Source organism: Phalacrocorax aristotelis, chromosome Z, assembly GCF_949628215.1.
Source record: "Phalacrocorax aristotelis chromosome Z, bGulAri2.1, whole genome shotgun sequence".
Taxonomy (NCBI): Eukaryota; Metazoa; Chordata; class Aves; order Suliformes; family Phalacrocoracidae; genus Phalacrocorax; species Phalacrocorax aristotelis.
The window spans coordinates 38,174,385-38,202,121 of NC_134311.1; the positions used below are offsets into that span (position 1 = coordinate 38,174,385).

At 40.4% G+C, this 27,737-nt stretch overlaps 1 protein-coding gene across 2 annotated transcripts in view; it reads right to left on the reverse strand.

Annotated features, from left to right (window-relative positions):
* Nucleotides 1-5,308: 5,308 nt before the first annotated feature.
* The window catches only part of NTRK2 (neurotrophic receptor tyrosine kinase 2), a 200,211-nt gene continuing 177,782 nt past the window's right edge, over nucleotides 5,309-27,737 (reverse strand). For both annotated transcript variants that reach the window (XM_075078494.1, XM_075078499.1), the window contains 2 exons: nucleotides 7,282-7,440; nucleotides 5,309-6,413 (listed from right to left, as the gene is read on the reverse strand). In XM_075078494.1, coding sequence (XP_074934595.1) covers nucleotides 6,228-6,413; nucleotides 7,282-7,440 — 345 coding nt within the window. In that variant the 3' untranslated portion in view covers nucleotides 5,309-6,227. The remainder of the gene's footprint in view (nucleotides 6,414-7,281; nucleotides 7,441-27,737) is intronic.

The following is a 27,737-nucleotide window of genomic DNA, read 5'->3' on the forward strand; positions in this document are numbered from 1 at the left end:
AGCAATGTCCGGTCTTTGTTGCTGCTATGTGCCCTTGGCCTTAAAAAACACTGGAGAAAGGGAATGGTGGGGAGGGTGTGGGGGCTGTCATGCCAGTGCTGCTGGGATTGCAGGGCAATGCTTACACAGGCTCAGCAATGGGAGTTTCTACAGCCAAACACACCTGACTGCAACCAGCTGTCTGCTGCAAAGTGTTTTATTGCAGGATGGCAACACAACCCATTGGGTCTGGAAGGGATCCAGATTTTACCATGAAAGCAGGTAAGGCAGTTCTAAGTCTCCAGGTGAACACAAACTGTCAAAAAATATTTTTAGTGTGGCTCAAGGATATTTTCACAGCTTTGGACAAACTTTATCCTGAGGCTTCTTCTCAGCAGATTATTTTCCTTTGACCTTTTGAATTCTTGTAGCCAGCTCATCTAACCTCAGGTCTCTTGGCAGGGAGAAGCAGACACAGTCATAAAGTGGCTCTCATATTGTTTTACTCTAACCTTGAAGGGCTTGGTTTAGATCAATAGCTTGTGGAGGGATCTTTAATCAAGTTGCTGAACCTTCCTTTGTATGTCTAAGCACTCTGCATTCTGAATCCTAATTATGTTCTTCAAGGACTTGCATTTAATGCTATATTTGTTCACAATATATCCATTCTAGACTGACATGAGTTAAAAAGTACAAACTACGTCTATAATGGGGCTGTGGTTTGAGGATCACTTTCAGCAAAAAGCCAGAAAATATCTGAAGGCCTCTTTCTGCTAGAAGACAAACAGGTATTTGCTACGACAGCTCCCCAGTTGAACAAACATTCAAATAAGATCTTTGTTTGGAAAATGAAGGATAAAAATAGTCTATCATAACTTTCAGACAGGATATTCCTTTGCCCTAATACTATGGGTCTCCTCTTTCATCAACTATGAGTTCAGCGACCCTTTTCTTATTCAGAGTTTTAGAGTGCAAATATGTTATGTTTCTAAGCACACCAAAATGTTCCTTAATTTCATCCTTTTCAAAAAGAATGGAGGTAAAGAAAGGCATTCAAATAAAAGAAAATAGCACACAACACTTCATGAAATTTTTAGGTTTTCTAAAGTAATTATTTTATCTTTCTTTTGGATGACGTTGTTTATTGTAAGACATCATTTTTATTAAATACACTGTAATACAAGAGACTTTCCATGTCATGTCGAGAGAAGCTGGTCACATGATTCACAAACAAAACTTTTAACACTGATACCTAGGCATCACTTTGAAATCAGCCAAGATGCAATGAAAGTTTTAAAGCAATGACCTGTTATAACAAACTGCAAAACAAGAGCCACTAAATATTTCCACGGGGACATCACATTAAAGAAAAGAAAAAAGAAAGGAGCAAGATAGCTCTACACACCAGGTCACATTGTTTGGTGACAATATAGAGATTTATATTTATATGTAGATATCTTCCTCTTTACCTTAAGTGACAAAGAGAGCGATATCTAGAAATATATATATACATAAAGTATAGGTGGAGAGCAGGGCTGGGACAAATATTTCATAATTAATTGATTCTCTCTCTATTGGTGATTCAATTAAACATCAATGTTGAATTAAATTATTTGTATATAAAACATTCTTAGCTGCTTTTCTCTAAGTTACAGAAAGATACATATAAGCTGCAAGATATAGGCCTCTGGGAAGATTCGATTTGATCTCCATTTTCTCACATATTCCAATCAAACGGCCTCACTACTAGCAGCTTCTATTATCCTTGCCCAAAGTATTCAGTGTTTATAAAATACCAGCCGGTCATCACTCAGAACCTTCTACGAGCAAACAAAAACCCCCACAGACCTGGTCTAGAATGCATAGACGGAAAAATAACACATCCATCATCTCCCATGTCTTCTCCTGAGATGTATGTTTAAAAGATGGCAAAATAGTCACTTGGTTGCTATTGTGAAATTCACAGTGTTTTCCCTGCAACATGTAGACTTTTTTTTTTTTTTTGCTTCGTATTAGTGATGAATGTAGCATATCCCCCCGCCCCACCCAAATACAGGTGTTTTAACTAAGGCTCTAAAGGACCTCTTGATTCAAAGCAGCATGGTTCATCCCAGCCCTCACAACAATAAAATACAACTTCCTGTGCTATCAAAACCTTCATCTTTGATTAGAAACCCCGATCTGTTTCCCAGACCCTACCCACTCCCCTCCCTCACATTTTATAGCAGTATTTGAAATTCAGTTACAGGCTGCAACAACCAGACACGGACTTGTTCTAACACATATGCATTGTACCTTAGTCATCCAGTGACCTAATCATTTTAGTGGGTTATTTAATTTCTTTTTAAAGTGTTTTGTAAAAGTCTACATCAACCACAACAAAAACAATCTCTCAGAAAGAGAGAAGAGGGGGGAAAAGAGAAAGGAAGAGAAAAGAAGGAAAGAAAGTGATAAAGAACTAGTAAGAAAGGATAAAAAAGAAAGAAAAAGATAAAAAATAGGCAGTTACTTATTAAACTGTAGACAATATATAGATATATTGTTTTACAAATCGAAATTAATTGAGTTCTTTTAGAAAGGGTACACTCCATCATGCATTATGGGTGTTGTTGCTTTACAAGTATCTGTTTTTCACAGCCAGTTCTGAGTTCTGCGGGTCTCTTGAGAGTGAAGGACAGAGTGTGGCAAATGCTGTTGTCACTACTGTTGAATTTTGGCATTCTCATTGTCCTACAAGTCATGTTGCAGTCTGAATAGTGCAGCTCATTCTTGGAATTATTTTGTTACTTCAGACGAGTATAAACTGCTAGTGGAGCTGCACTGTTATTCTAGGACAATAAAACAACAATAGCACAAACCCAGAAATGACAGTAACACAAACTCTGTTTTCTGAGCTTGTAGGTTTGTCTGTTAATCACATTGTGAGAAATCAACAGGTGAGATGGGAACGGAAGAAATGTTTTTATGCAATCATCTGGGGAAGAAAAGTGCTTGTTGTTATACGTCTGGCATTCTAGCACTGCCTCGGCTGCACACCAGTTAAAAAGTTGAATCTTACAAACATAGAAAAAGAAATATCAAAAGAAAAAAAAATTTGGTTACTCAGCAGACTTTATCAATTTATTAATAGCACTCTAATCATAATTTGTAATTACGTAGGTGTATATAATTTTATACATATACACACAGCCCATACATAATGTGCATGCATGTCTGCACATATATAAATAAAACACAACAGACATAGGCATACATGTATATCCTATGTGTGTGTATATATATATGCCATATGCAAACACACATATATAATATATATTATATATATGATCAGTCCATAGCACAGTCCAGAATGACTTTTTAAATGAGCCTGATTGTCATATTTACTCAATGTACACGATTTAGCTGACAGTGCAAGCATGACGAATATGCACATATACTCACCCTTCATTGTGATTTGAACATATTTCTTCCTCTTCTCTGCTCATTCCTCTACACTTACCCACCTTTCCATGAACATATGCAAACTATGCATAACTACAGTTTATAGCTTGTCTACTGTGATTAAACGTTTTATGCATTATCAAGAACATTAATGATATAGGTCAAGGTTATCCATACCGGCGGCTCTGTCAAACATTTGGTCCTTTAGAAGTTTAACATACTGCTATGTTATTGCACAATGCATTGTAACACTATTTATTCTCTGAAATGACTCTAATAGTCTCACTAGTAAATCAAAAAGAAGATGCCACTAAGTACATTTTCAGGGTTTTGTGGTTATTTTTGGTATACATTCTTTCAGTGCTTCCAAAACCCACCTGTTTGCTTTCAGGCTGGAGCCAGCTTTCCAATAGAAGAAGCATCTCAGATGCCTTTTTCTTCAGCTCATAAGAAACTAAGACAGAATACAGCAGGTGGAAACTTAGCACGCCCCCTCCACCACCTGCAGCCTCCTCCCACTGCACCGTATGAGCGCACTCTGACACCTTTCTTTTCCACCACTGTTATTTTGAAAACCAATTTCAAATTCCTTTAAAACACAACATTCAGACCCTCAAGAGAATGGGTTTCATTGGATGCTCAGTCTTTATCTAGCTTTCTGTGTGAACTTCCAAGACAGTCTAGATAAAATCTTAAGGCCCATTTTGTAGGAATCTTCCTCTGGCTTTTTGTGTATTTCCAGTTCAGTAGCGGTTAAGAAATAACATCTAGTTTATTAAAGAAATACTGAGTATGGCTTTATAGTTACACTGTCAGGTTTATTTGTAATGCTGCCTTTTCAATGACACTGAGAAGGGTAAAACTTCATCAGTGTCCAGTGAACTGTTTTCTTCTGAAAATGTTCAGAATCTTTATGAGCTAGCTCTAAAAGCTTCTGAAGGAAAAACCTAAAGTGCCTCAATAAATAATATATGCAAGCAAATTATATATTAAATATGCTATGGGAACACTTACAAAAATAAAATGCTTAATTTATCAAATAAAATATCCCCAACACAAAGGTGAAGGACTATTTTGATCTGGCTCATATCAATAAGAAATAACAAAAGGAGAAAATGGAAAGAAAGATCGCTTTTTTGCAGTAATGTCCCCTCACAGAGGGAGGCAAAAGTCTTGAGGAACAGGTAAGGTAGGTTTTCATTTGTAAGAATTCATATTAAAAATAATCCTAACTCTAAATTTGAAACTGTCAACTTCTGGTTTGAAAAATAACAGGTATGCCCATGCAGCTGTCATCAGCACAGTGGCCATGCAAATGTGGTACACATACAATGCCAATCCAACCAAAAATAAATTATTTAAGAAACAGTGGGTGTTGGTAATGACAGCACTAGTACCAATACAAACACGGTGCTGAGCTCAGGGCCTTTGCACTCTGAATAGTAAGCCATAACCTCAGAGTAATCTGTTTTTTCTAGAGATCTCTATCCCCTGCCATGGCTCAAACATAACCAGTGATCTCCGTGCTTTAGATTATTCATGTTATATCAGCCTATTGTATCTGTAACATTATAAAGGCATTTTAACATGGCTAATGTCCTCCATTAGCCCCTTCTAATGAAATATAAGTTATATCATTATGAGTTCACTATGCCTACTAGGGTGTACTACAAGATGAGTGATAGTCTCTGCACAAAGGGCATTAATCGACAAAGACCATGCACAGTTTTGCTTGCATGGTTAAAAAAAAAAAGAAAAAGGATTGAGGAAGGAAGGAATATGCTGCTGGACAAGCACAGTATAAAATACACCTGCCCCAGCATCTACAGCTTGTCCTATCTTATCAAAATCCTTAGTTGCAACATATGATCCTGAAATTAATACTGTACATTAATAAGCCTAGCTTCAGCCTTTATTAAAAAAGACTAGCTGGAGAACATTTTAATACCAGTAGCATGACAATATCCTACCAGAAGACAAAATAAGGGCATGTGTTTAGTTTATCATGTTGTAATATAATTGTGTGCAGTGCAAGCAGCATCTTTTCCCCTTTTACTTGTATCTGGCAATGAAAGGTACTGGCAAAGCACCTCCTTGAACAATCCCTTTAGTCCTCAGAAAGACTCTTCAGGAAAAGTGCTAAACCCCCTCTTGCCTTCCATCAAATAATTTCAGTGGTTTTTTTTTGTGGGGTTGGATGCCATCTGATCCCCTAGTTCCTCCAGAAAGTATATCACATAAGACTGTCTTCTTTCCATCTGGCTTTATCTCTGCAAGGAACATGCTTCATGTAGAGAACACCAGTCTTCTTTTTCCACCCACATGCCGAAGCGAAAAAATTGAGGTGAATCCATAGAAACTCCCAGTAGCTGTACAGCAGAAATCACAAAGTTCGAGTCAAATATATTTTCCCTTTTTTTCATCCACATCAAAGGCATGAATACAACAAGGCATTGTTAGTTGTGGTGGGCAAACTGAAGAGTCTGTTGGTATAACAGACCAGGTTTTTAAGGCCTTTGTCTATGCAGAGTTACAATAATGCAGAAGCCAAATTGATTAGAAAGACAGGAGAGAAGAAAAAAATGATAGAAACTGAAAGAGAGAGAGAGAGAGGAGATATGTCTCAGTAATGTCTAAAAAGTCAATACTGTGTCTACAGATGGAGAAGTGCACATTGCTTGCCCTTTGAAAGCTTCTCCGCAACTTTGTCATTAATACTGTCAAAGTTAAGAACACATTTTAATGGAGTTCAGCGGCAGTTGAACACATTCACTCCCACAGCCCATAAGAAGAAATGCTAGGAGACTTTATCCTAAAATATCCAAGTAGACTGGAGATGCCTTGGCCAAGTTCTGGAGGAGGGAATGGATTTCTTTGATGTTCAGCCTCATGTGAGGCTCCCGTTGCCAACAGCCCAGCATCAAGTCATACACTTCCTTGGGGCATGTGCGAGGTCGCTGCAGGACTCGGCCCTGAGTGATGCACTCAATCACCTACAAGAAATCACAAGGAAAGGATCAGCACAGCTGTGCCAACTAGGTGGGGGTCATCCATAGAAGAGTTAACTGCTAATTGCCACAGCAGCCTCACTGGTGGCAGTCACCCACTGAACCCTGCCAAGGGCTGCATTTCTAGGTAGATGCATGCGCAGCAGGACGAGATCTGGAAAATCACTGTAATGTAAGTTGTGAAGGAGCAATACCTTCACTGGTCTTAAGATCACCCACACTGCCCCTTCCACTCTTGAGGGAATGATAGCCAGGAAGAAATCCCATGCCTCCTCTCTCTACCCACCTATCAACCTCACCTTATCTCAGAAGGAGGCTGTTTTCACCCTGCTCCCATAAGGCATCAGTGCCTTTCCCTCCCTCCCTCCCTCCTTAAACTTATGAGCATCACTGTGGCTAATCTCTGGAAAGGGGTTACTTGTCGCTGACTGGAAATCAAAACATCTCCAGACTACTTCAATCCATTCAAGAATGGTTTTGGACAACGACTCTGCAACAATGACATATATGATATGGAACTGAAATCACCCAAAGCCCATTCAGGAGATAGCTAAGCTCCTTTTCATTGCCTCATGATCTTTCTCAATACCAAGAGCTGACTCTACCCTATACAGAGGAAAAAGCTAAATTCCAAATGAATCAGTTCTGCTTGGACAACTTCCATTTACCCTGGGGAGAAAAGGGTGAAGAGGAAGAAATTCAACCACAAAGTTCATGGCAATACCATAAATACCTGATATCAGGGGGTTTGCCTTTACTAAATAAATTTGTTGCTGTCCCTTCTCCATAGAAGCTACACCAATAGTTAATGTGCCAGCCTTCCCAATGTCTTGTGAGAAGGTATTACACACACCTCGTTGTTTGAGAGCTGATACCATGGCTGTTTGCCATAGGTAAAGATTTCCCACAGTACAACCCCCAGGCTCCAGACATCACTTTCTGTGGTGAACTTCCTGTACATGATACTCTCTGGAGGCATCCAGCGAATGGGCAGCATGGTATGACCCCCAACCTGAGAAAAACAAATAAAAAGAGTCAGAAATAATTCCTCCAGACCCTCACAAGGAAAAGTATCAGGACATTAAATAAGGAGAACCCATGGCTTCTTTTTTTCCCATCTGATACCGTTCACTTTGAGTAGCTTTCAAGAACTAGGGATTCATGGTCCAAACTCCTCTCCCCCCAACAACAATCACTACCATGATAGGTCACTCAAGAGGATCTCCAAAGACACTGTCTCTGAAGTGCAAACTCATCTGTAACACTTACTTGGCACATCCTACCCAAGGAACAGGATGCTCTATAAAATTATGAATTAATTTAGCCTACCAACCCACTTTAAATTAGGCTGGTTTCACTCTCCATTTTAACATTCAGGAAAGTAAAAAAGATTAATGAAACGGAATCTGCACTGATGATTCTCCTAGAAACTCAGTGATATCCACTGAAATCCATGAAGACACAGTGGTCTGATTGCACGACACAATAGGCTCAGGATCTGTATGGTTTAATATCCTCATTTTCAATGAATTAAAGCAATGCTATTTTCTGTTGATAATTTCCAAAGTTAACGCATCAAAATATTTTCTTCCACATTAACTACCTGGTCCTACACAGCTTTAAAAAAAATTCAGTCCTTTAGATACATTCCCTTGATAATCTGGTATCTGGTAAGACATGGATTCCTATCCCAAATCAACTCATGTTGAATAGGAACTTTCACTGAATGAATGCCTTTCTGAGAGTCTCTTAGAACATTTTCATTTTCCCCAGAATGCTATACTTCCTTAAAATTAGATTTCTTAATCTTATTTACATTTTTTTAAAAAATCTCTTATTTCCAGTTTCTAAGCAATTAATTGTTCCTGATATGTCCCATTCTGACAGATCACATCAATACACAAATTTACTCAAGTACTTTTAAAATAGTGTAACTGCTGAGATACTGTGATATGCATATATAGATATTCCGATTACTTTTGCATCAAGACAGCTGCGAGTATTTACTAGGAAGTTGAAAAAAAAAAACCAAGGGAAAGCTTTTTCAAGGACATCTAACTTTTGATTAACTCTCATTTTCCTGTCTGAAAATGTATTTAGTTACGAAATCACATTTGCACTTTCAAGATTCTGTCAATTCAAAATATCATTTCACCTTGTGGGACTTCATGTTTATTGTTATAAATAATGCCCTCCTTGTTCCCATGTTTAAACAGCAAACGGAAGGAAAACCCAACAGAAATTTAGATAGCATTCACGTTGTTTCTATATCATGCAGAATATCCACTTCCAGCTATTTGTCAGTAATTCAGCACTAGCCCAGCATACCAAAAACTGTATGGCTGTAAGAGCTCAGCCCTATTCTGTGCATCACCACAAGTCAATGCTTGCTACTGATTCCATAGAAACAGGAAGTCATGCTAAAACCTTCATAGACTTGGTCTATTACTAGGCTATCACTCCTCCTCTTACATGAGATGTCATTTGTCTCTGTGTTACAGTTTATCTCTCTGGTAGGCAGACTGGCTGTAAGGTTCTGTGCATCAGTATTTTTAATCATCTTTGACTGAGAAGTCACTCGATGATGTGGAGAGTTTGAAGTAACACACAAACACCCTGAGATGTAAACAAAGCCTCAGTTTCCCATCTTATCGTAACCTAAATTGGCATGGCAACCAAACTGCTCCAAATCACCACTTTTACCCTCATCTTGAGAGGTATTTCATTAGAAAGTCTGAAAAGTTCGTACCTTAGAAACATGCAGCCACATACACCCAGAAAAAGCACAAGTGCCATTAAAAGATAGTTAGTGATGAGAAGCTTTTGGTCTCATCAAATATTAAAACGGCTCTTAGATCTCCTCATCATATAGCCTCTGCTACTAGTTCTTTTCAGCATTTTTTTTGACTCATTCCTTAAAAATTAATGAAAGCTATAAACAATAAAATATGTGTCTCAATTTTTTCTTATTTGTCACATCTTACATCAAGAGATTTTGAAAAAGACATTTTAAAAAACCCACTCTCCAAATCTTCTTTTTCCATGGTTCCTTGTTACAGAGCCACAGTGTATTTGTGGTAGGACTCTATGCTAGGTTTCCAATGTCATTCAGTAAAATGACTGACACACTCTAGATTGATGATGATAAACTGCCATCAAATGATGGTTCTGCGACGAACTGATCCGTAACATCACAGACCTAGCTGTCTCTCTTTGTAGCCATAGCAAGACTGACTCATCAGTATTGACACCAAGAATTTGATTTACAGATACGCATGAGCCACAGGGCTCTTTGGTGTTCTTTCCACATCATCTTGCCTGGTGCTACGTCCATTTCTGTCCCTGAAGGAAGACAACTTCACTGGGCAGAGTACTTGCCCAGGACTGAGAAGTCCTGAGGTCTCTCCATCTCTACGATTGCCAATATCAATCATTTTAGGCAAAGTTACTTCCAATGCTTAAGCATCTTTGTGAAGATAATATTCACTGCCTTGCAAAGTAGAAATAAAAGTATTGTAAGGAGTGCTCTTCTTGCCAGATGGCATTGCAAACAAGACAGGATACCTGTGCAACACTGAGCATCACCTGTGGCAGACTGCGCATCTGCCTGTGGTCCAAGACCACCTTCAGTTTCAACTCAGATTTCAGTTCAGCTACATCAAAAGCACAGGTCAGGGCCTGGCCAAAGGCACTTTTTCTAAATACACATTTCCTTCTCTATTAATGATCAGTGGTTACTGAGTCAACACTTATTCAGCTCAGAAAAGCATTAAGGGCTGTTCTAGGCATGTGCTTAAAATGAAGGACATGCTTCAGAGCTTTCATGAACTGAAGCCCAGGACTTCATACCACTGTTTGCAAGATGCCTGAAACAAATTGCCAGACAGTTGCAAGCTTCTTTCGATCTTTATCGGACTGTTGAGTCCAAGCACCCACAGTTGTGCCACAATAGCAGTGGATGGACACGGAGTGCCATTCTGCTGTTGTTGCCAAACTCTCAGCCATGCTAAGGGGTGTTTTCCAAGAAGGGCCAATGAAGGACAACATGACTACACTCTACCAAACATTAAAGGTGCTGAGTGCTTCAAAGGGATGCCTTCTCTGTATGTTTTCATAAGAAATGCAAGTATTACATAGCTCTCAGATATCATCAGCATTCTGCAGAATAAAGTCGCTGCTATGCACACTGTAATTGCAGTGCTGCTTGATACATATAATTTTAGAATGGTTGTGTGCTAGGCAGACTACAGTTGCAGGTAAATAATACCTTTATATTCAGTCTAACTAAGGTTATGATAGGTTTAAAAACATTACAATTTTAACTTAATATGCTATCACTTTAAAATCCATACTGTAGCGGTAAAAATGCTGCAGAAATGACCATTTTAGGGATACAAATTACTGTATATTTTCTTGATGCTTACCTGAAAGCAGCTGCATTATGATGGTTCATTCTTATTTAAAATTGCACTTCTACAGATCCTTTCTAGGACTGAAGTACTTCCTTCCAAATGTCAGTTTATGAAACCAAGCACTCCCTAGTCCAGCCATAGCCTTGTATTACGTTCACTAGTTGCTTTTACTAGCAATATTGGGCTAGAATCTGAACCAGAAGGCCTAGTGAATTAGCTTCTGCAATGTGCAAACTATCCACAGGGAGGAGACTACTATGCCAGATCAGTGAACTATGATGTTCTCCAAAGAAGCACTTCCAAGAGTAAACCGCCACACTGTTCCACATGTGAAATGTTGCACTTTCAACAATACAATGTCATTACACTTGTCACCACTTTCAGCACTCGTCTTTTAAATGACTGTAGCACTTTGAAAGGTGCCAGATAAACTGACCTTGAACATTCTTTTTGTCTGTTTGCAGACATCAAGCTTCAATGATTGCTGTATAAGCACCATGTCTTAGCCTTGAAGCAGGGCATCTAATTCTAGAGTTTGCTGAAGTTTCTGGCTTTGTATGTTCCATATCCTGCGTCACAGGCACTAGGAAATGGTGAGGCTTGCCTGATGCAGAAAGTTCAGTTTTAAGAAGGAATCCAGGCCTGTAGTATGACATTCTGTGGAAGTTGATTTTTGTTGCCCAAGGGTCTGCACACAGTTCATGCACATCCATCCATCCATCCATCCACCCATCCATCCATCCATCCATCCATCCATCCATCCATCCATCCATCCATCCATCCATCCATCCATCCATCCACCCAATGTAAACCCAGCTTTCTTGCACATTAATGTTACTGCTACAAAGAAGACCCCTCAGCTGATTGTCATCAAGGTAAAGGCTGGCAATCACTGCAATTTCCTTATGCCAATTGAAAATGCATCTGTTGAAACCCTGCCCTTGCACTGTTTCAGCTTCTACTGTCCAACTGCCATGAGAACCCAAAGCCTTGTGCTCGGTGTTTGTGAGCAAAGAGGTATGCTCTCTTACAAAGAACGAGCAAATAAGGCCTTGTGCTCCTCCTGGGAACACACAGGGTGGAGCCTGGGGAAGCCAGCCTACAGAGATTGAAGAAACAGGCTGTATGTGGGGCTGCACAGATAAGATGCAAGTCATGGGCTGGGAAAGGCACAAGAGATAAGGTTGCTAAGTTGACCACTCAAGCATTTCACACCAGGTTTATGCCTTCCTCATGGGTACCATGAAAAGAGAGGCCTGAATGAACTGGCCACACTTTTGCAATGCGTGCTAGCTGCAACTCAGTCTTACCATAGCAGCACTGTGGGGATGTGGTGATGCAGGTACGACTGAGAGCTTTCAGGCTCCACAGCCATGCCGTAGGGTGCTGCAGGGACTGACCAAAGGAGAGGAGAGTGATTAGCCACAACTGGGAGTAATCTCTCTTCCTGTTAAATGCTGGTGGCCATGTTTGGGGAGGCTCCAGCACTCCTAGAGAGGATGTCAAATCCAACCCCCAGCTTTTGCACGTATTGTATTACATAACCCTTTCCCCATTTTTTTCAATTTCTGGCTTTAAGTAGTTGATTACTCTGAATGCATGCAGTAAAAAGCACAGCAACCAATTGCACAGCCTTGAAAAACAGACTTCCTCATCTACATTCAGCATCCCCAGGTCCCCACAATTCCCAGAGTGACACTGCAGTAATGTTTCACAGCGCTTTGTATATCCTCTAAAGCCTAGCGATGCTTTTTCTGCCAATAGGATAAAAGTAATATTTTTACTTTGTGAGCCAAATAAACCTGAATGACTAACCCATAGGTTTCAGCCCTGATCCTGCCCAATGGCCTATATGGCTTGACTGCTGCATCTCTCCAGAGCCCTGCTGATCTCAGACCTTTTGCAATTTAGGGTGGTAGTCTTGAAAGCAGCAATGCAGTTCAGCATATGCTTAAACTAACTGTCATGTGACAAGTACATACTCAGTCTCTAATGCAACTGGATCTGAGTTTGTCAAACTGCAACCAAGCTATACCTTTTGATTTATTTGTTCACCCCATCCTAAAATAGCATCCTGTATACTTCCAGGCTTACAGCATTTCAAAGTAGTTTTTGCTACTTATGATTTGGTCTTCTGACTTGTTTCCCCATCTCAGGATGATATAACTGCAAATAAATGTTCTCTGCAAAAATTATCATGTCTTATTGCTAAACCTGAAAACCTCTCTTCTCTTGGTGAACATCTGCTCTTTCCCCCTCATAAAATGCAAGCAAATGTTTCTCTCAGCACAAGAAAAAAATCAATAATTGTTTTATCATTTTTTTTCCATGCCCTGGCCTTGCAGACAAAGTCACCATCTCCTCTTAAAATATCATCAGTCCTGCCATGCCCACTTGCAGAAAAGCAATATATTATTTTCACAGTCATAACAAGCAATATCACTGCAACACACGAGCTTAATGAATTATGAAATAAAGCAGATTAGTAGCCAATAGCTAAAGATGTGTCCTTTCATTTTCACGTTTAATCCTGCTTTAGTTCATCGGTATTCAAAAGGGGTTTAGGTCTGAAGTTCTTAATTAATTCTATCAGCAGTCTTGTCAGAAAACTGAAACAATGTCTAGAACAACATTTATTACACTGTAACTTTTCAGTTGTGCAACATCAGTTCAATATTGTGTGTCAACTTTGTGTCACTGGAGATAAAATTCTTCTCATTAGTCTCTATGAAACCATGAGTGGTATGGAGAAGATGAAGAAAGACCAATCATTCCGAGTTTCACATAACGCAAGCAGAAGACAACAGGTTTGTAAATTGCAGGTTCATAACAAACAAAAAGAGGCACCCATACATAGCGTACAGTTGCTTGTGGACCTCATTGCCAACCCCCAAGGCTTACCTGGGATCAAAAAGTGATATAACACACTCATGGAGGATAAAATCTGACAAAGGCTATCAAACACAAAGATACCATCTCTGGCCCACGAAGCACCTGAGCTGCAGAGTGCTGGAGGCTAAGAGAGTACAGGAGGGAAATATTATATATGTTAACCTGTTTTCATACTATTCCACAGGCACTGGTTACTCACATTGACAGGATCCTGGACTACAGGGGCCTTTGGAAAAGCTGTTCCTATGCTCCTGAGTAGATGGGCCACACATTGTAATATGCAGTTCTTATCGAAATTCTCAGCAGTGCTTATGGAGGGCTAGAAATGATTCTGCCAAAAAAGGTGGAATGAAGGAGAGATAACACATGGAATTAAAATATGTGAATGACCTAATGTATCTTATATTTCGGCATCTCCCAAAGATCTTTTCAAATGCTAAGTTGAAAGGACATAGAAACTGTTTCTGTTGTTGTGTTTTACACAACACAGTATCATATTGAGTCAGCCAAATATACAGGATAATTAATAAACTGTAGTAGCTACTGCATTACAGAGCACTTATTCTTCCAAGAAAGGAGGATGAAGTGCCCTGGAGGTAAGATCAGATGAGTGCTATGAAGAAGGTTGACGATTCACATCTCTGATTAGAAGAAATGTCCCCTATCAGAGGGACAGAAGAGAAGTTAACTGAGTAGGAATCTGCAGCACTGAAAAGTAATGGATTACAGCTCTTTGGTGTCCCAGGATGAAGTGTGCATGAATGAGAAAAAGAAGTCTAATCCTTTAAAATATAATTTATTTTACTTTAAAATGAGAAAAATTTCTAGTGTTAAACAATAAATTATAAGTGAAAAGAAAGGGAGGCTTACTGTGGTAAATTGCAAAGAAAGACAATGTGAGCAGCGTATTTCAATTAATTCAATGGACATCTAGACTTATTTCTGAAGATGGGAATTCAGGACCTTGGTAAAAGAGCATAGAGATGGGATTACTATAAACCAGAGAAGACTTGGCACGTTGAACCAGATGGCCTCTCCTTTCTAAAACAGTTTGTATTCTCTTAATTTGCCATATCAAGTTATGCCATAGCATACAGCTACTGATCACTCCAGTGGCATGACTTGCAACGCAGAACACTGAGCTCACGTAAAGTCCTGTGTTTTGATTTACAAAAAGCTGTCACTATATCACTTGTACCCCAGTGTCTGCTGGTTCTACCAGTGGATGAAGAGACGTATCAGGTACCAGCAGACAAGCCACTGGAACAACTTATGTTAAAATCCTCACAGGTTCTGGGATAATCATCTAATGTGTCCAAGTCAACAGCAGAACAATTTTGCAATGCAATATTAATGAACTACAGCTACTGCCTTTCTGAGTTTTTAAAGAAAACAGTTCACGAAATATCAAATTCCACTTCTATATTAATCCCAAGTAGCCTGGGCTACCAGAGCCAAGGAGATTTTAAAAATAACCCTTAATATGCATTGGAAAACTGGCCTCTACAAGTCTGTACCACAGTTGAAATCCTAACTTCTCTTTGTTTTTTTTAAATAAGGGGTTTGAGGCATAATATGATGAGATGGTAGCTGAGCTGCACAGTCAATATCAACAAGTAGCAGTTATTTGAGGGCAGGCTCTGAAAGCCAAGTATCATACCACATAAGCCAGTTTGTGTTCACTAGGAAATCCCTACTCCCGATGTCAAGTCTGAAAGCTATTTCTCAAGTACTAGAGATCACAACCTTTTCCCATATTTATTTTACTGAAAACCACATTTTTTTTTTCAGATTTACTGTAGGTTAACATAGCATGTCTGGCTCTATCAGTCATGTCAAATTACATCACAGGAAAAGAGGGGAGAAACAGAACTTGGTTTGTAGCTTTACTTCTCCCTTGTGACTCACAAAAATGTTTCTATAACGTACACCGCATGGGAGGACCACAATTTTTAGTTGAAATGCCTTAGATGTTCCAGTTCTTTGAATTTTGTTAGATAGCCTCTCCCCCCTTCCCTGGGTAGTTAATTTATCACATGGCTTACAAATACCAAGATTAACAAACTGCCACACATATGTGAGGCAACAAAATGAGTAGAGCCTTTAGTTTCACAAGTCCTAAGAATATGGGCCAACCTACTGAGTTCCCACACGTGAAAGAGGTTGTTTTAAGCCATCAGTGCAAAAGGGAAATAAATAACCATTTTACGTCAGCTGTTTTGGCTTGTTCACAGACTACCTGTATGATGCTGGGCAAGTCATGTCAGATCAAATCAATCAACTACTGACTGTCTGAAGAGAGTTCAGAGATGTACTCTCTAGCCAGAAGCATCAAGAAGGCAGAGCAAGGATTCATGAATTCAAAGGAAGGCCCGTAATTTTACTATTTCAGAGAATTAGCAATTGCTTTTTTTCTGAAAAGACTTATCTCTATGTGCCTAAAGAGAAAGGGAGAAGTATGATCACAACCACAATCCTGATCTGTCTTCAGTGCCCATACTGGGAATGTCTACACTGATAGTGTCAACAGGCTAATCTAAGTCTATGGAGATAGACAGTCACATTGGCTGGGACCAGAGAGAGGCTTAATTGTACTGGTCCTCAGCCAGATGCTGATAAACAAGGCAATGGCAAGGTCCTTGTGCTCATTTTCCTTCTTTTCTGCAGTCTTGATGATGTTTTCTGCTTCTCACTTTCTCTGGGCCATAATTTGTTTACATAAACTTGAAAACACAAGAGAAAACTTTCACTAAAATAGAACAGAGAAAATTATCTGCTGTTTTCCTTCCATGAATGCTAGTTTTTGTCTCCTCACTTGTACCATGATATCATTCTATGAGTTGAAACAGGCATTTGCTCTGAAATAAGGCATCATCAAACAACAGGCAGTATGATCATTAAAAATACCAGTAACTGCTATTACAAAAAAAAAAAAATTACTCATTCCTATGGAGCTTCCAAAATTTGAAATTGTTCTTATCAAATTCATATGTTGAAATATTCCTCAAGCCATACTTAAAATATTGTTCTTGGACACTAGAGCCAAAGTGTAGCCCAAGCAGTGATGAAATAATTTTATAGCTCTGGCTGAATTTCTACACTAGTGTAAAGGGAGAATTTACACCAGCAGAGGGCTTGGAACCACAAATTTTGTTTTTGGTTTTGTATTTGGTTTTGGGTTTTTTTTCTTAATTGTTTTCACTGCCTGGCTCTACCCTCAGCACTGTCATTTACCATTTGGGAAACATTATACTGCATTGTGTATACAATGGCTCTTGGAATTCACATGACTGCATTTGTTTAATACCAACACTGAGCTGTAAATTCTGCCTGTGATGCTGAACCATATTTCCTTCTGCCTCTAAACCGAGGCCAGATGATCTCCTGATATGCAAGCATTTGCAGAAGGTGTCAGTCTAGGAAGAAATGCCCCCTAAAATTTCCCTGGGTGGATCCATTCCCTGACTGCATGTCATCAGAGTGGAGATTTGGCTTTCTGACATAAAGCCTGTTTAACTTGCTCATTACTAGGTGATCCTGGGGAACAGAGGAAGATCACAGTGATCTTTCAAAGGGCTTAAGACACTGCATCAGCATTGCTGCATTTCAGCTAAGGGCTCTCTGAAGATTTAACACATATGGATTTCCACACCACCTCGCCGATTATGCAACATATTCCTCACATCCTTCACCAAATGCTAACGGTGTGTGGACAAAGGAGAAGAGGTGGGTGGGAAAGAAACCCACAAGTACACCTACTCACCCTCCTACTCCCTCATATATTCTGCAGTGCCCCAAGGGAGCATTCTGGAAAATCTTCTACCTCCTCTTAGGATGAAGCTATTCCTTACTGTAATCATGCAGCACTGAGGTAGTTCCTTCCTCATGCATACCCACCTTCCCCTCTAGATGATAAAGAATCCTATTAAACTTTGAGTCCTCCACTTGCTGCACTGCTGTAATACTACAATTAATTCAAAATCAACGTATAAATGTAATTTTAGTTTCACTGCTTAAATAAAGGTAGGATCTGCAGTGAAACCAAGAGCTTAAAGGTTAGATGCTGCATTTTTTAAAAAACAGGTTGCAATTTTACACCAAAGTAGTTAGGACAGTAATTTAATTTTTTGAGATCTCTGTCGTTAGAAGTGTAGGTCAACTATACGTTCTTCAATCTAAATCTTACATGCAGCATTTCCAGACTCCAAAGTTGCCTAGATTCAAGGAAGTCCTGGAGACATTAAAAATAAACCAAATGAGAAATGAATGTCTTATATGGTTAAAACAGCATATTTCAATTTGTTTGGGTTTTTCTGAGATTGTCTACAGCCCCAGTGCTTTGGACAGTTCAGGAATACTTTGGGCTAGGACTCCCAGATCAGTCTCTGTGAAAATCTGGTACTAAAACAAGTCATATTTAATTTAGGCTGGCACCATTTTTTTGACCTCTGCTTGTATAATGCCTAGGTCAATGAAGTCCCGACCTACACGAGGCTCCTACACTCCCTTGCAGTACATATCATACGTAATGATAATGCTTCATCTAACCACTTGTAAAAAATCACAAATGGGCTCACTGTAGCAGCAGCACTTTAACTTGGTTATATGATAGTGGATTACTATAGTCCTAATACTGTTTGTGAGTTTGTACTTCAGAACACTTTTCATTTGCTTCAGATGAAAACTTTTGAAATATTGTTACATAGAGCTTGCATTTTCCTTTTGAAGTCATGCTACTTTATAATACTCTTCGGACATGTTCAGGAGGATCCACACAGAGTATTATCAAATGCACTCAATGATGTTCTTATTAAAATGTTATGTGCTTCAGGCCTTAGTGTATAGTTTTGTTTGTTTTCTTGCCAGGCAAATCTATTTTTCTTTCTGTGTACTAGACTGTCACCTTCACCTAACCCTGCATCCTGGCCTCTGTGGTTATTTCCATTCAAAACGTCCCTGGATCTTGTATCCATCAGGATATTTTCATTTTATGGGTCACCATGGCCTACAGGAAGGGGGTGGCTCTGGGGTTTCCATTAGCCTTGACCCCATACTTAGGCTGCAGCCCCATTTTATTTTCTTTTCCTCTCTGCCAGATAGGAGTTCCCCTTCAAGCCACTTCAGTGATTGAGCTAGCTAAGAGGCTTTTGTTAACAAAAAGCAAATGCACCACTAAGTTGTCTCCTGAAAGGATCTTCCTCTTACCATAAGGGTTTTGAGTTTACCACTCAAATACCCACTGTATTTTGCAAGACCTGTTCTGCATGAATGCTCCAGCCTTCTGGGACATCTGAAATTAATGTTATACAGGTCTCATGTTCATTTTATCAATTGCTTGTCACTGACTAGCTAACGCTGACAAAGGAGGGTGCATTGCTATCATGGCAATTCCATGTGAATACTGACATTTTAAACAATTATCCTCCAAGCTGTTGAACTGTGTATCTGATCTGTTTTAATTTACTTTTCAAGTATTTTGAACACTTTGCATAGTTATCCCTGTATAAGTGATTGGATGCTTTGTTGCTGAGAATCATGAACTAGGTAGTGAAGGAACGGGATTAATGCAAGATCATGAAGACTCCATCACAAAATGTATGTCACTTAATTTTAACATGTTAAAATAGTACATGCACTGCAGTGTATTTGGTAAGGGTACTTAAGTCCTACTGTGATCTCACTGTTACGGTCAGTGTGACACTTGGTAAGGGTACTTAAGTCTTACTGTGATCTCACTGTTACGGTCAGTATGACACCTTTGCTGGAAAGTAGGATGTGGCTCCGGTTTTCTCTAAGAACTGTTGAGCTAGGGAAATAGTCAAGTGGGAGTTAGCCATCTGAAGCTCAAAAGTAATGCTACATATAATTTCTTTGCCTGTTTTGAAGAGATAACCATGAGTATCATATGTAAACTAATACAGAACATGCTTGTATCAGACAGGAATTAAGTCTGACAATTCCTGAACAAAATTCAGTCTGACCTCTTATTCTTTAAGGTCAGACAGCTTCCCAGCATCCATGTCCTCCTGTGACAGGCCTGACATAGTAATGACAGAAGGAAGTTGCTTTCTTGAAGACTGTGTTGGCTCTAGAGAAAGCAGGGAAGAACTTTCCCTGTTAAACAAACCTAATATGGGTTACTCCCCTTGACGGGCACTTACTCAGATAAGGCCCTCTTTATGCCCAGCAGGAGCACTTTAATAAAAAAGCATCTACTAAATGAAGCAACAACTCAACAGCCTAGCCTTGGGGAATGGGGAAAGGAATCGAGTTGAATATCAACCAAAGAGAAAAGAAGGTGTGAGGATGGGAGGAGCGCAGAAGGTGAACAGGAGCTCAAAAAAAAGCAAAACGGTCACAACCATAGACCAGGGCATGCAGGAATGGATGACTAGTCAGCCTTCTATCTATTGCAGAGCATCTCTGATAAGCAACCACACAAGCAGTTACCAGTGAGCACTATGTCCCACATAACCCTCTTACTTACCGCACTCAGTCCCCTTATGGATGGGCTGAAGCTTGGGAAGAGCCTAGCCCTAATCTTTTGTGTGCCTTTCAGTTATTTCAGTAAATACCCAGTAACATTAACAGCCTCCTGCATAAGGTGACCTATGGCCAAAACACTGCAGAGTTATGAGAAGATTCAACTCTTTTCTGCTTCTATGAAAGAAATGCAATATACAGAATGAACTACTGGAAAGAACACAATATTCAGAATAAGAATAATAAATATCATTTCACCTCTCCAGCATGTACAACACAAAAACTGCAGTGTCCTTGCTCATTTGTTTTGCCTTCGCAAGAGAGGGGTAGGCAATAAAAGAGAGAAGAACTGGTACCTTCTCTAAGTGAGCACAGAGACAGCTTTCCACTGCCCTACAGGACCCCATGGGCCCTTACTGGCAGGAGAGAAGGCAACTTCCACTGGCTCCTGGGGGACTTCACAGGTGGTGAGCAGCTGTCAGAAAGCCCTGATGAAATTGTGCTTTTCAGCATTCACAACCCCAAACAGGGCTTTCCCCTGAGTCAGGGAGCACAGCCTCTATGGGGCGAGCCTCTGGGCTTTCTCTAAGTGAAACTCAGGCTGAGGTCTGGGGAAAGAACCATAGGATGCAGACAGACCCCAGATTCCTAGGGATCTTGGGATTATGTCTGCGACGACACAGTGCTGTTCCCTCCAACACAGTTAATGCATTTGCGTTCTGTCTTGCAGCAGAAGTACAGCTTTTGGTTGTTCTGCATTTGCACCAGAAATTTCTTCTGCAATCTCTAACGCTGGGTCAATGATCCTTTATCATCACTATCCATGTCCTTGTCTCTCTCAGAAGCCTAAGCTGAAATACGCAACTGGCAAGTTCAGGACCTAGGAATATCTTTATATTTCTGTCCAAGGCTTACACTCTGTGGTCATGCTTTAGCACTAAGGGTAAAATTAATCTCTGGGGGTATCATGCCAAGGCCATGCCATGCAAGTTGCTCATGATGCTCTCAGCCGGAGGGCAAGGGAAGAACTACTCTATACTTTCTGCTGATTATTAGCACTGGGATGGATGCCAATCACTACAAGCGTATTTGCCACAAATTAATCTCCAGAATAATTAATTTTAACATGATATAATAATTGGGAAATCTTCTTATCATTAATACTGTCACGACTGTTACTTAAAAATATTTTAAAATTAATATTTGATGTTAATACTATAAAATACTAATACTGTAATATTAACTATGATAATAAAAGGTATTATCTATGCAAAGAAAGAGAAGAATGCACTAACTTAAATGAAGGATAGAGCTGCATCTGTAAGCATGAGCTGGGACCCAGTTTCTAGAATTCAACATTTTTCTACTATTCTAGAGAAATGGATAATATTTTTATATTGTGCAACAGTATCCAGAAGCAGTCCATGTGGAACTGAGCCCTAGACCTTTTTGTTCTGTATTGCCAATAGAAAGAAGAAGAGAGAAGAATTATGTCTATAAAGGAAGCGATGGCTGTATTTAGTCAAAGGACTGATGGACAGAAGAATCATAATAACTTTTGACCATCATGTTAAAACATTTTGATTCAGAAGTATCAGAAGCAGCGGAGTGTGAGGATGGGATAAACAGAATAAGACTCAACAAGGCAGCAGAAAAGTTAACCTTTTTACTTCTTCTGGACTGAGAACATCTCCCCTTAAGCCTCTCTTTCCCAAGAAATCCAGACTGATTTATGCAAACTTCTCCCCAGGCTACTTACAGTCGCCCTGTTAGTCTATTCAAAAAAACCGCAGTGTTCAAAAAAAGAACTTCTGCTCTTTGTGAGAATTATTGATGTTTTGAAATGCCTTTGATTCTGTATCAGGTAAAAGTATTGAACATTTTCACAAAATGAATGAGCAAGAAATTTTGAAATGAAAAACATTGGTGTTTTCCAGCAAAACAAAATGGCCAGATGCTCCCAAAAGATTTCAGTTTGAGTGGAAACTTAAAATATACTCAGATAATTAAAAATAAAATGTGACTGATACTCACTTTAGGTCACACATTCTACAGCATGTTTTCTGATATTGTGCATCCTCCAAATTGGTTCTGAAGTGAAGCAAAGACCTACAGAGGTCTGTTAAGAAAAATCTCAGCAGTGTCTGCTGCTGGTGGGCTGGGAGGTGGAAGGAAACATTATGCTTTTGGAGGGCAGCTTCCTACAGACAGTGGCACTTCCTTGAGTATGTGGGAGCCTGACATCCAGTGGTTTCCAGAGTGTTTCAGGCCCTGGGCAGTTTGGCATAGTGAGAGGTTGGCAGGGGCATGAGGAGCAGCTCAGTGCAATACCACTAGTCTCTAAAATATTTCCATTATAACTTCCAGGAGGAATTCCTGGAGAAATTCTTCCCCTGCTCAAAACTGCTCCATGTACAAGTCAGATACTCAAAATCTGCACTGAGGAAAGACATGTTTTACAGAGATTCCCAGGGACAAACAAACAAACAAAGCTCTACACAAGACCAATAAACCATGTCTTAAAACAACTGGATCCCAGATAAAGCACTAAAACGTACTATAGGGAACAAACATATATTGGGAATGGAATGGATTATCTTACAGCCTATACAAAACCAAGCAACAACAAAATTATTAACTAATAGGCAAATCCTTCTGAAATTTCTCTGGGCAGATTCTTTCCACAGAAAGTAAAATGATGGGAGAAAGTTATCAGCAGTTGTTAAAAAGAAAATTTAAATGTGAAATAGCACCAGTTAATAGACACTCAGAATGCTTTCCTTTTAGAGATTAAATATTTTAGCATGTCTATATCACAACAGAATTAATCCCTCTAACAATCTCCAACTGTCACATTGTATTTTTTATTCAGAAACATTGCAAAACATTTACAGGTCCTGTATAGCTGCATAAAATACATGCAGTTCTGACTGAAATATTGTCAACCCAGGAAAAAATACTGCAACCATTTAACAGAACAGAGAAATCTGAAAAAAAAAAACAACCCCTCCCCCCCCAAAAACCAACCAAAATGAAACAAAAAAAACCCCACCCCAAACCCAAACCAAAACAAGACTAGGCCAAGAAATGAAGAAAAAGACCATGTCCAACAGAAACTGGATGCTCTACAGGAGGGGGCAGCATGTCACTTGGCATCACTGGAATCCAGCAGAACCCTGTTGTGTGTTCCCACGAAAATGCACCCCTGGTTTCTAAGTTGCATCTTTTCTAAAAGGCATGTCCTGCCATGCGCGACAAGCTAAGTGGCAGCAGAGAATATATCGTATCTTCATCTGAATTAAGTTCCCCTTCTCTCTGTTGTTCTCCAGCTGAATGTCACCATGATGTCTGACTGGTTATCAAACGCGCACATTTCAGAATGTGTAATTTTTGTCCCTGCTCCTGCCCAACACGAAATACGGGCCTTCCCTATTTCTGGGACATTTAGCCTGTGGGCTGTGAATGATGCTAGAGAGCTCATCATAAGACAGCAGATATGTGTCCAGTGTGGTACCCTCCTTGCTGCCCCAGCCAGGGGTGGCTGCCTTTCAGCTCCTGCCTGCTGTAGCCAAACACCTGCAACTCCATCTTCCCCTGGTCTGCCGTGCAGCCAGGGCACCCCTACCACTGACTGCCTTTGAGAGCACTGCCTGCCACAGCAGCCCTGGCCCTGCATACTAATTGGCACATTTAATGACTTTTCTCTTGCTCTCCCTCCTGTCTCCTCCTGAGCTGCCGTCTGGGAGCAGAGGAGCCCGGCTGCCATGGAAACCGAGCCTCCAAATGCCCTGAACCTGCTGTACCAACCTTTGGAGAAGATTCTGGTGGTGAAGCTCAAAAAAGGGGATGCTCAAGGGGGCGTAAAGGCCGAGGAGTGGGAAGGGGTAATGCTGACCATGGCAAGAGTGGGTCTGGGCTGTTCTGCCAAGGCACCGCACAAGCTGAGTGTATACTGGGCTTAAGAAAGCACACATTCAGGGGGAAAACAGATTAACCCCCTATTACCTACATTCTTCTTCAAAATGTTTCAAATGCTTCTCAATCCTCTCCCTCCCATTCACTTACAGCATGGCTAAAATACCCCTAATGAGTGCACAGGCCATGTCATCAAAAGGGTTTTGACAATCCCAAATATGACTCACACATCTGAAGGCCTGTTTGCAGCCAGAAAAAGTGCTGATTACAGTGAATGAAAGGTTCAGGCAGGCCTCAGGCTCTCCACAGCACAAGCTGGCAGAGGACAAACCCCTGCCTAGGCAATAAGGCTGTGATCCTGTGCCCAGCGTTTCAGTCCTGCCTCCCTTTCCCAGGCTAGCCACGGGACTGCAGTCACATGGAAACACAGCCTTTGTGGCACCATTTGTGTGTGCTGATGGCTTTTCTGGGAAGGCACATAATTCATCTCCAGCTCTGTGTCCAAAAGCTTACTGGACCCTGCTTCAGGCCGTATGGCAATAGGAACTGCACATTTGTCCTCAGCTCTGCCTCCCCAGGATTTCTGGGCATTCTGGGGTAAGATGAGCATACACTTAAATATGAGTTAGCACCCAAATTTCAGCCTTCAAAGGACACCTTCATTTGCACCCAGTCTCCTTGTAAGCTTTCGGTCCAGCAGTGGACAATGTCCTTGGGTGTCTTTTTTCTAAGCAAAGTTCCCCATGATATGATTTATTCATGCAGGGAACCCTCAGAGGTCAATAAAACTGGCATGCTCCCAAAAATACACAAACAAACAAACAAAACAAGGCAGAAAAAAACCCCACTGTTCTTTTGGTGGAACATTCAGAAAATTTTAGAGTGGGTCAGCACTTTCCTGAAGAGTAGATGGAGCTGATTATGTCCCAGGCAGACCCTCTCATGCAAGGGACAAAACAAATGTTTCAACTCTCATTCTCTGTCCCAACCACTTGAATAACCAGCTTAATGCTGGGAATTTACTTCAGATCCTCAGAATGTGTTGTGCCCTGAAGTGGTGCAGGGTTTTGGAGGTGAAGTACCCATGGCACCCAGCAAAGGCCCTGCTTGGTACTCCTGTGAGGCAGGGAGATCTACTGCGGCGCAGGCTGTGGAGCACAGCGAGGCAGGTCTTCAGCATGGCAACTAACGACAGCCCAACCTGCTTCTCAGAGGGATACTTCCTCTTTAGCTAAGACCAGCAAAGGGCGACTTCAGCTTGGGTTTTTTTCTTCCAGGGACTTTATGTTGTCTTGCAACAGATCTTGCCATTAAGGAGACAGAATGCCCACTGACTTGAAAAGGAAGAGGACTGCCCCATTATACATTTCAATATACTAGGTCTATCTCACGAGTTGCTACTCAGCACAACTTGGAGCATAAAAGATCAAGAAGTGCAGAAGGACTGTTTGCAAGTCACTTAAAAGGATGCCTAACCTAAGAGAGAAAACTGTTTTACAAGGTTTGCAGCATTTGTGTAAGCCCCCTTCTTATGCAACTGAGAGTGATTTTGTTAAATAAGAAGTGAAGTTTGAAACAGAAGATCTTAGAAAATTGCAGGAAGGGAAAAAGATTTTTTTTTCCAAGCAAATAGAGGAGTTGGTTGTTAGTTACCAGGACCAAATGGCATTCACCTGAGTCTGAAGGTATGCAGGTGGGAAACTGCAGGTGTATGACTATCATTAGAAAGAGCAACTATGCCAGAAAGCTGATGCATGGATAAAACCAGTCTGTCTGTATCTTTCTGAGCAGAGTGGGAAACAAAAGCTCCTGCAGAAAGGGATCCTGCTCTACCAGCCTAGTGGTGGCCCGCAGGAGAGTCAGGATGAATGTGAACAAAGGTGATCCAGCAGACAAAGCATATGTGGATTTTCACAACACTTTTGATAAGGCTCTGCATCAAAGGTTGTTAAAAAAACACTAAGCTGCTGCACGGTTTAGGAGAGGCCTTTTTATGGACTGAAGGCTGGTTAAAGAATAAGAAGCAGCAAGCAGGACTTCAAGGTCACTTCTGAGGATAGAGAGGAGGCAGTAGTGGAGTCCCCAGCGGTCAGTGTCAGGACCACCTACATTCAACGTCTTCATCCATGGCCTGGAGACAGGGAGGGCATTGTCAATTAGTCCAAGTGTAGGGGTGATACTAACCTCCTGGAGAAGCTTTTGTGAGAAGCATATCACAAAACAGAGAGAGTGGGCAGCAGACGAGCTTCAATGCAGTTAACTATATGCATGATAAATAGGTGTAATAATGTAGTAACCTATATTTACACCCAGCACTGGCAGCTACACTGTGGAAAGGAGATTTGGAGCCATGTGTGACACCAACAGCCCGGTGAGCAGCAGCTGCCAAAAAACCCTCAAGACACTGAGCATCACTGGCACAGGTACTAACATCACAGCACAGGGCATAATTCTGCCACATTACACAGCCATGGGCCCCCCACAGCCTTTAGTGCTGTGTGCAGCTCTGGTCTCCACAGTTCAAGAAGGATGTAATGTAATTGGAGGGGCACTGAAAAGGAGAACTAAAATGTTTAAGTTAAGGCTTACAAAATCATTAGAGTGATGGATAAAGTGAGGTCAATCAGCAACAACTGCAGAACTGTTATTAGCAAAGTCTGAAATGTTGTAACAAGAGGACACTCAATGAAATTAGTAGGAGATAAGTTCAGAACAGATAAAAGCAAGTATTTTTTTTTACATAACACATATTAAACTTCTGGAACTTGCTGCCACATTTGTGAAGGTAGACAGTATCAGTAGGTACAAGCAAGGATTAGATGAATTCATTAACAATTGGTTCATAAACAGATAGTAATGGGAACTGACAGGAATGCACCCTAATATCCCTCATCCACAGATTACATATTCTGGCACAGCGTAAGAAAATGCCCACAAAAAATGGCCAGAGATAGGGCAGATAGCTTAAATGTGATTTGCTTAAATGTGATTTTCAGTTACGAACAGGCTCATCCATTTCTTAGAAAGGCTCAAGGGTCACATCCATATTGGGCTTGCTTGGACAGGTCAGGACAGTCAGGACAGTATTTGCCTTGGCAGAGAGAATTAGGCCAGAATGGAGAGCCCATGTATCTGTGAGATGTCTAATTTTGAAGATGGGCCCAGTTTGAACCTCACTTTATTGCTTATTGTCATGTATCACGTGTATTTCACACCAGGACAACTGGGTTAAATCCAGGAAAATGAAAAATCTCCCTTGCATGTTGAATTAAAATGCAATGAAATGCTAGAAGGTCTTCGGCATTTTACAAGTCCTAGGGAGTTGGGTTTCTGAGCGGGCAAACATGCTTATAGGTAGTGGATAAAGGCAGAAGCATTTGTGAATATACTTCATCAGTGCAACTGATTTTACAGATATTTACATCTGTATCATTTCTGTATACGTTTTTTTATATCACATACATGACATCTAAGGGTATTTTTTTTGTTCTGGAGTGAAAGATTCCAGCACCACTAGGAATCTAAATTTGCATTATGGAAAACATTTTTAATTACAGGATCTAATAATATTTTTCCACAGATGTAGCTGTACGCTTCTACGGGAGAA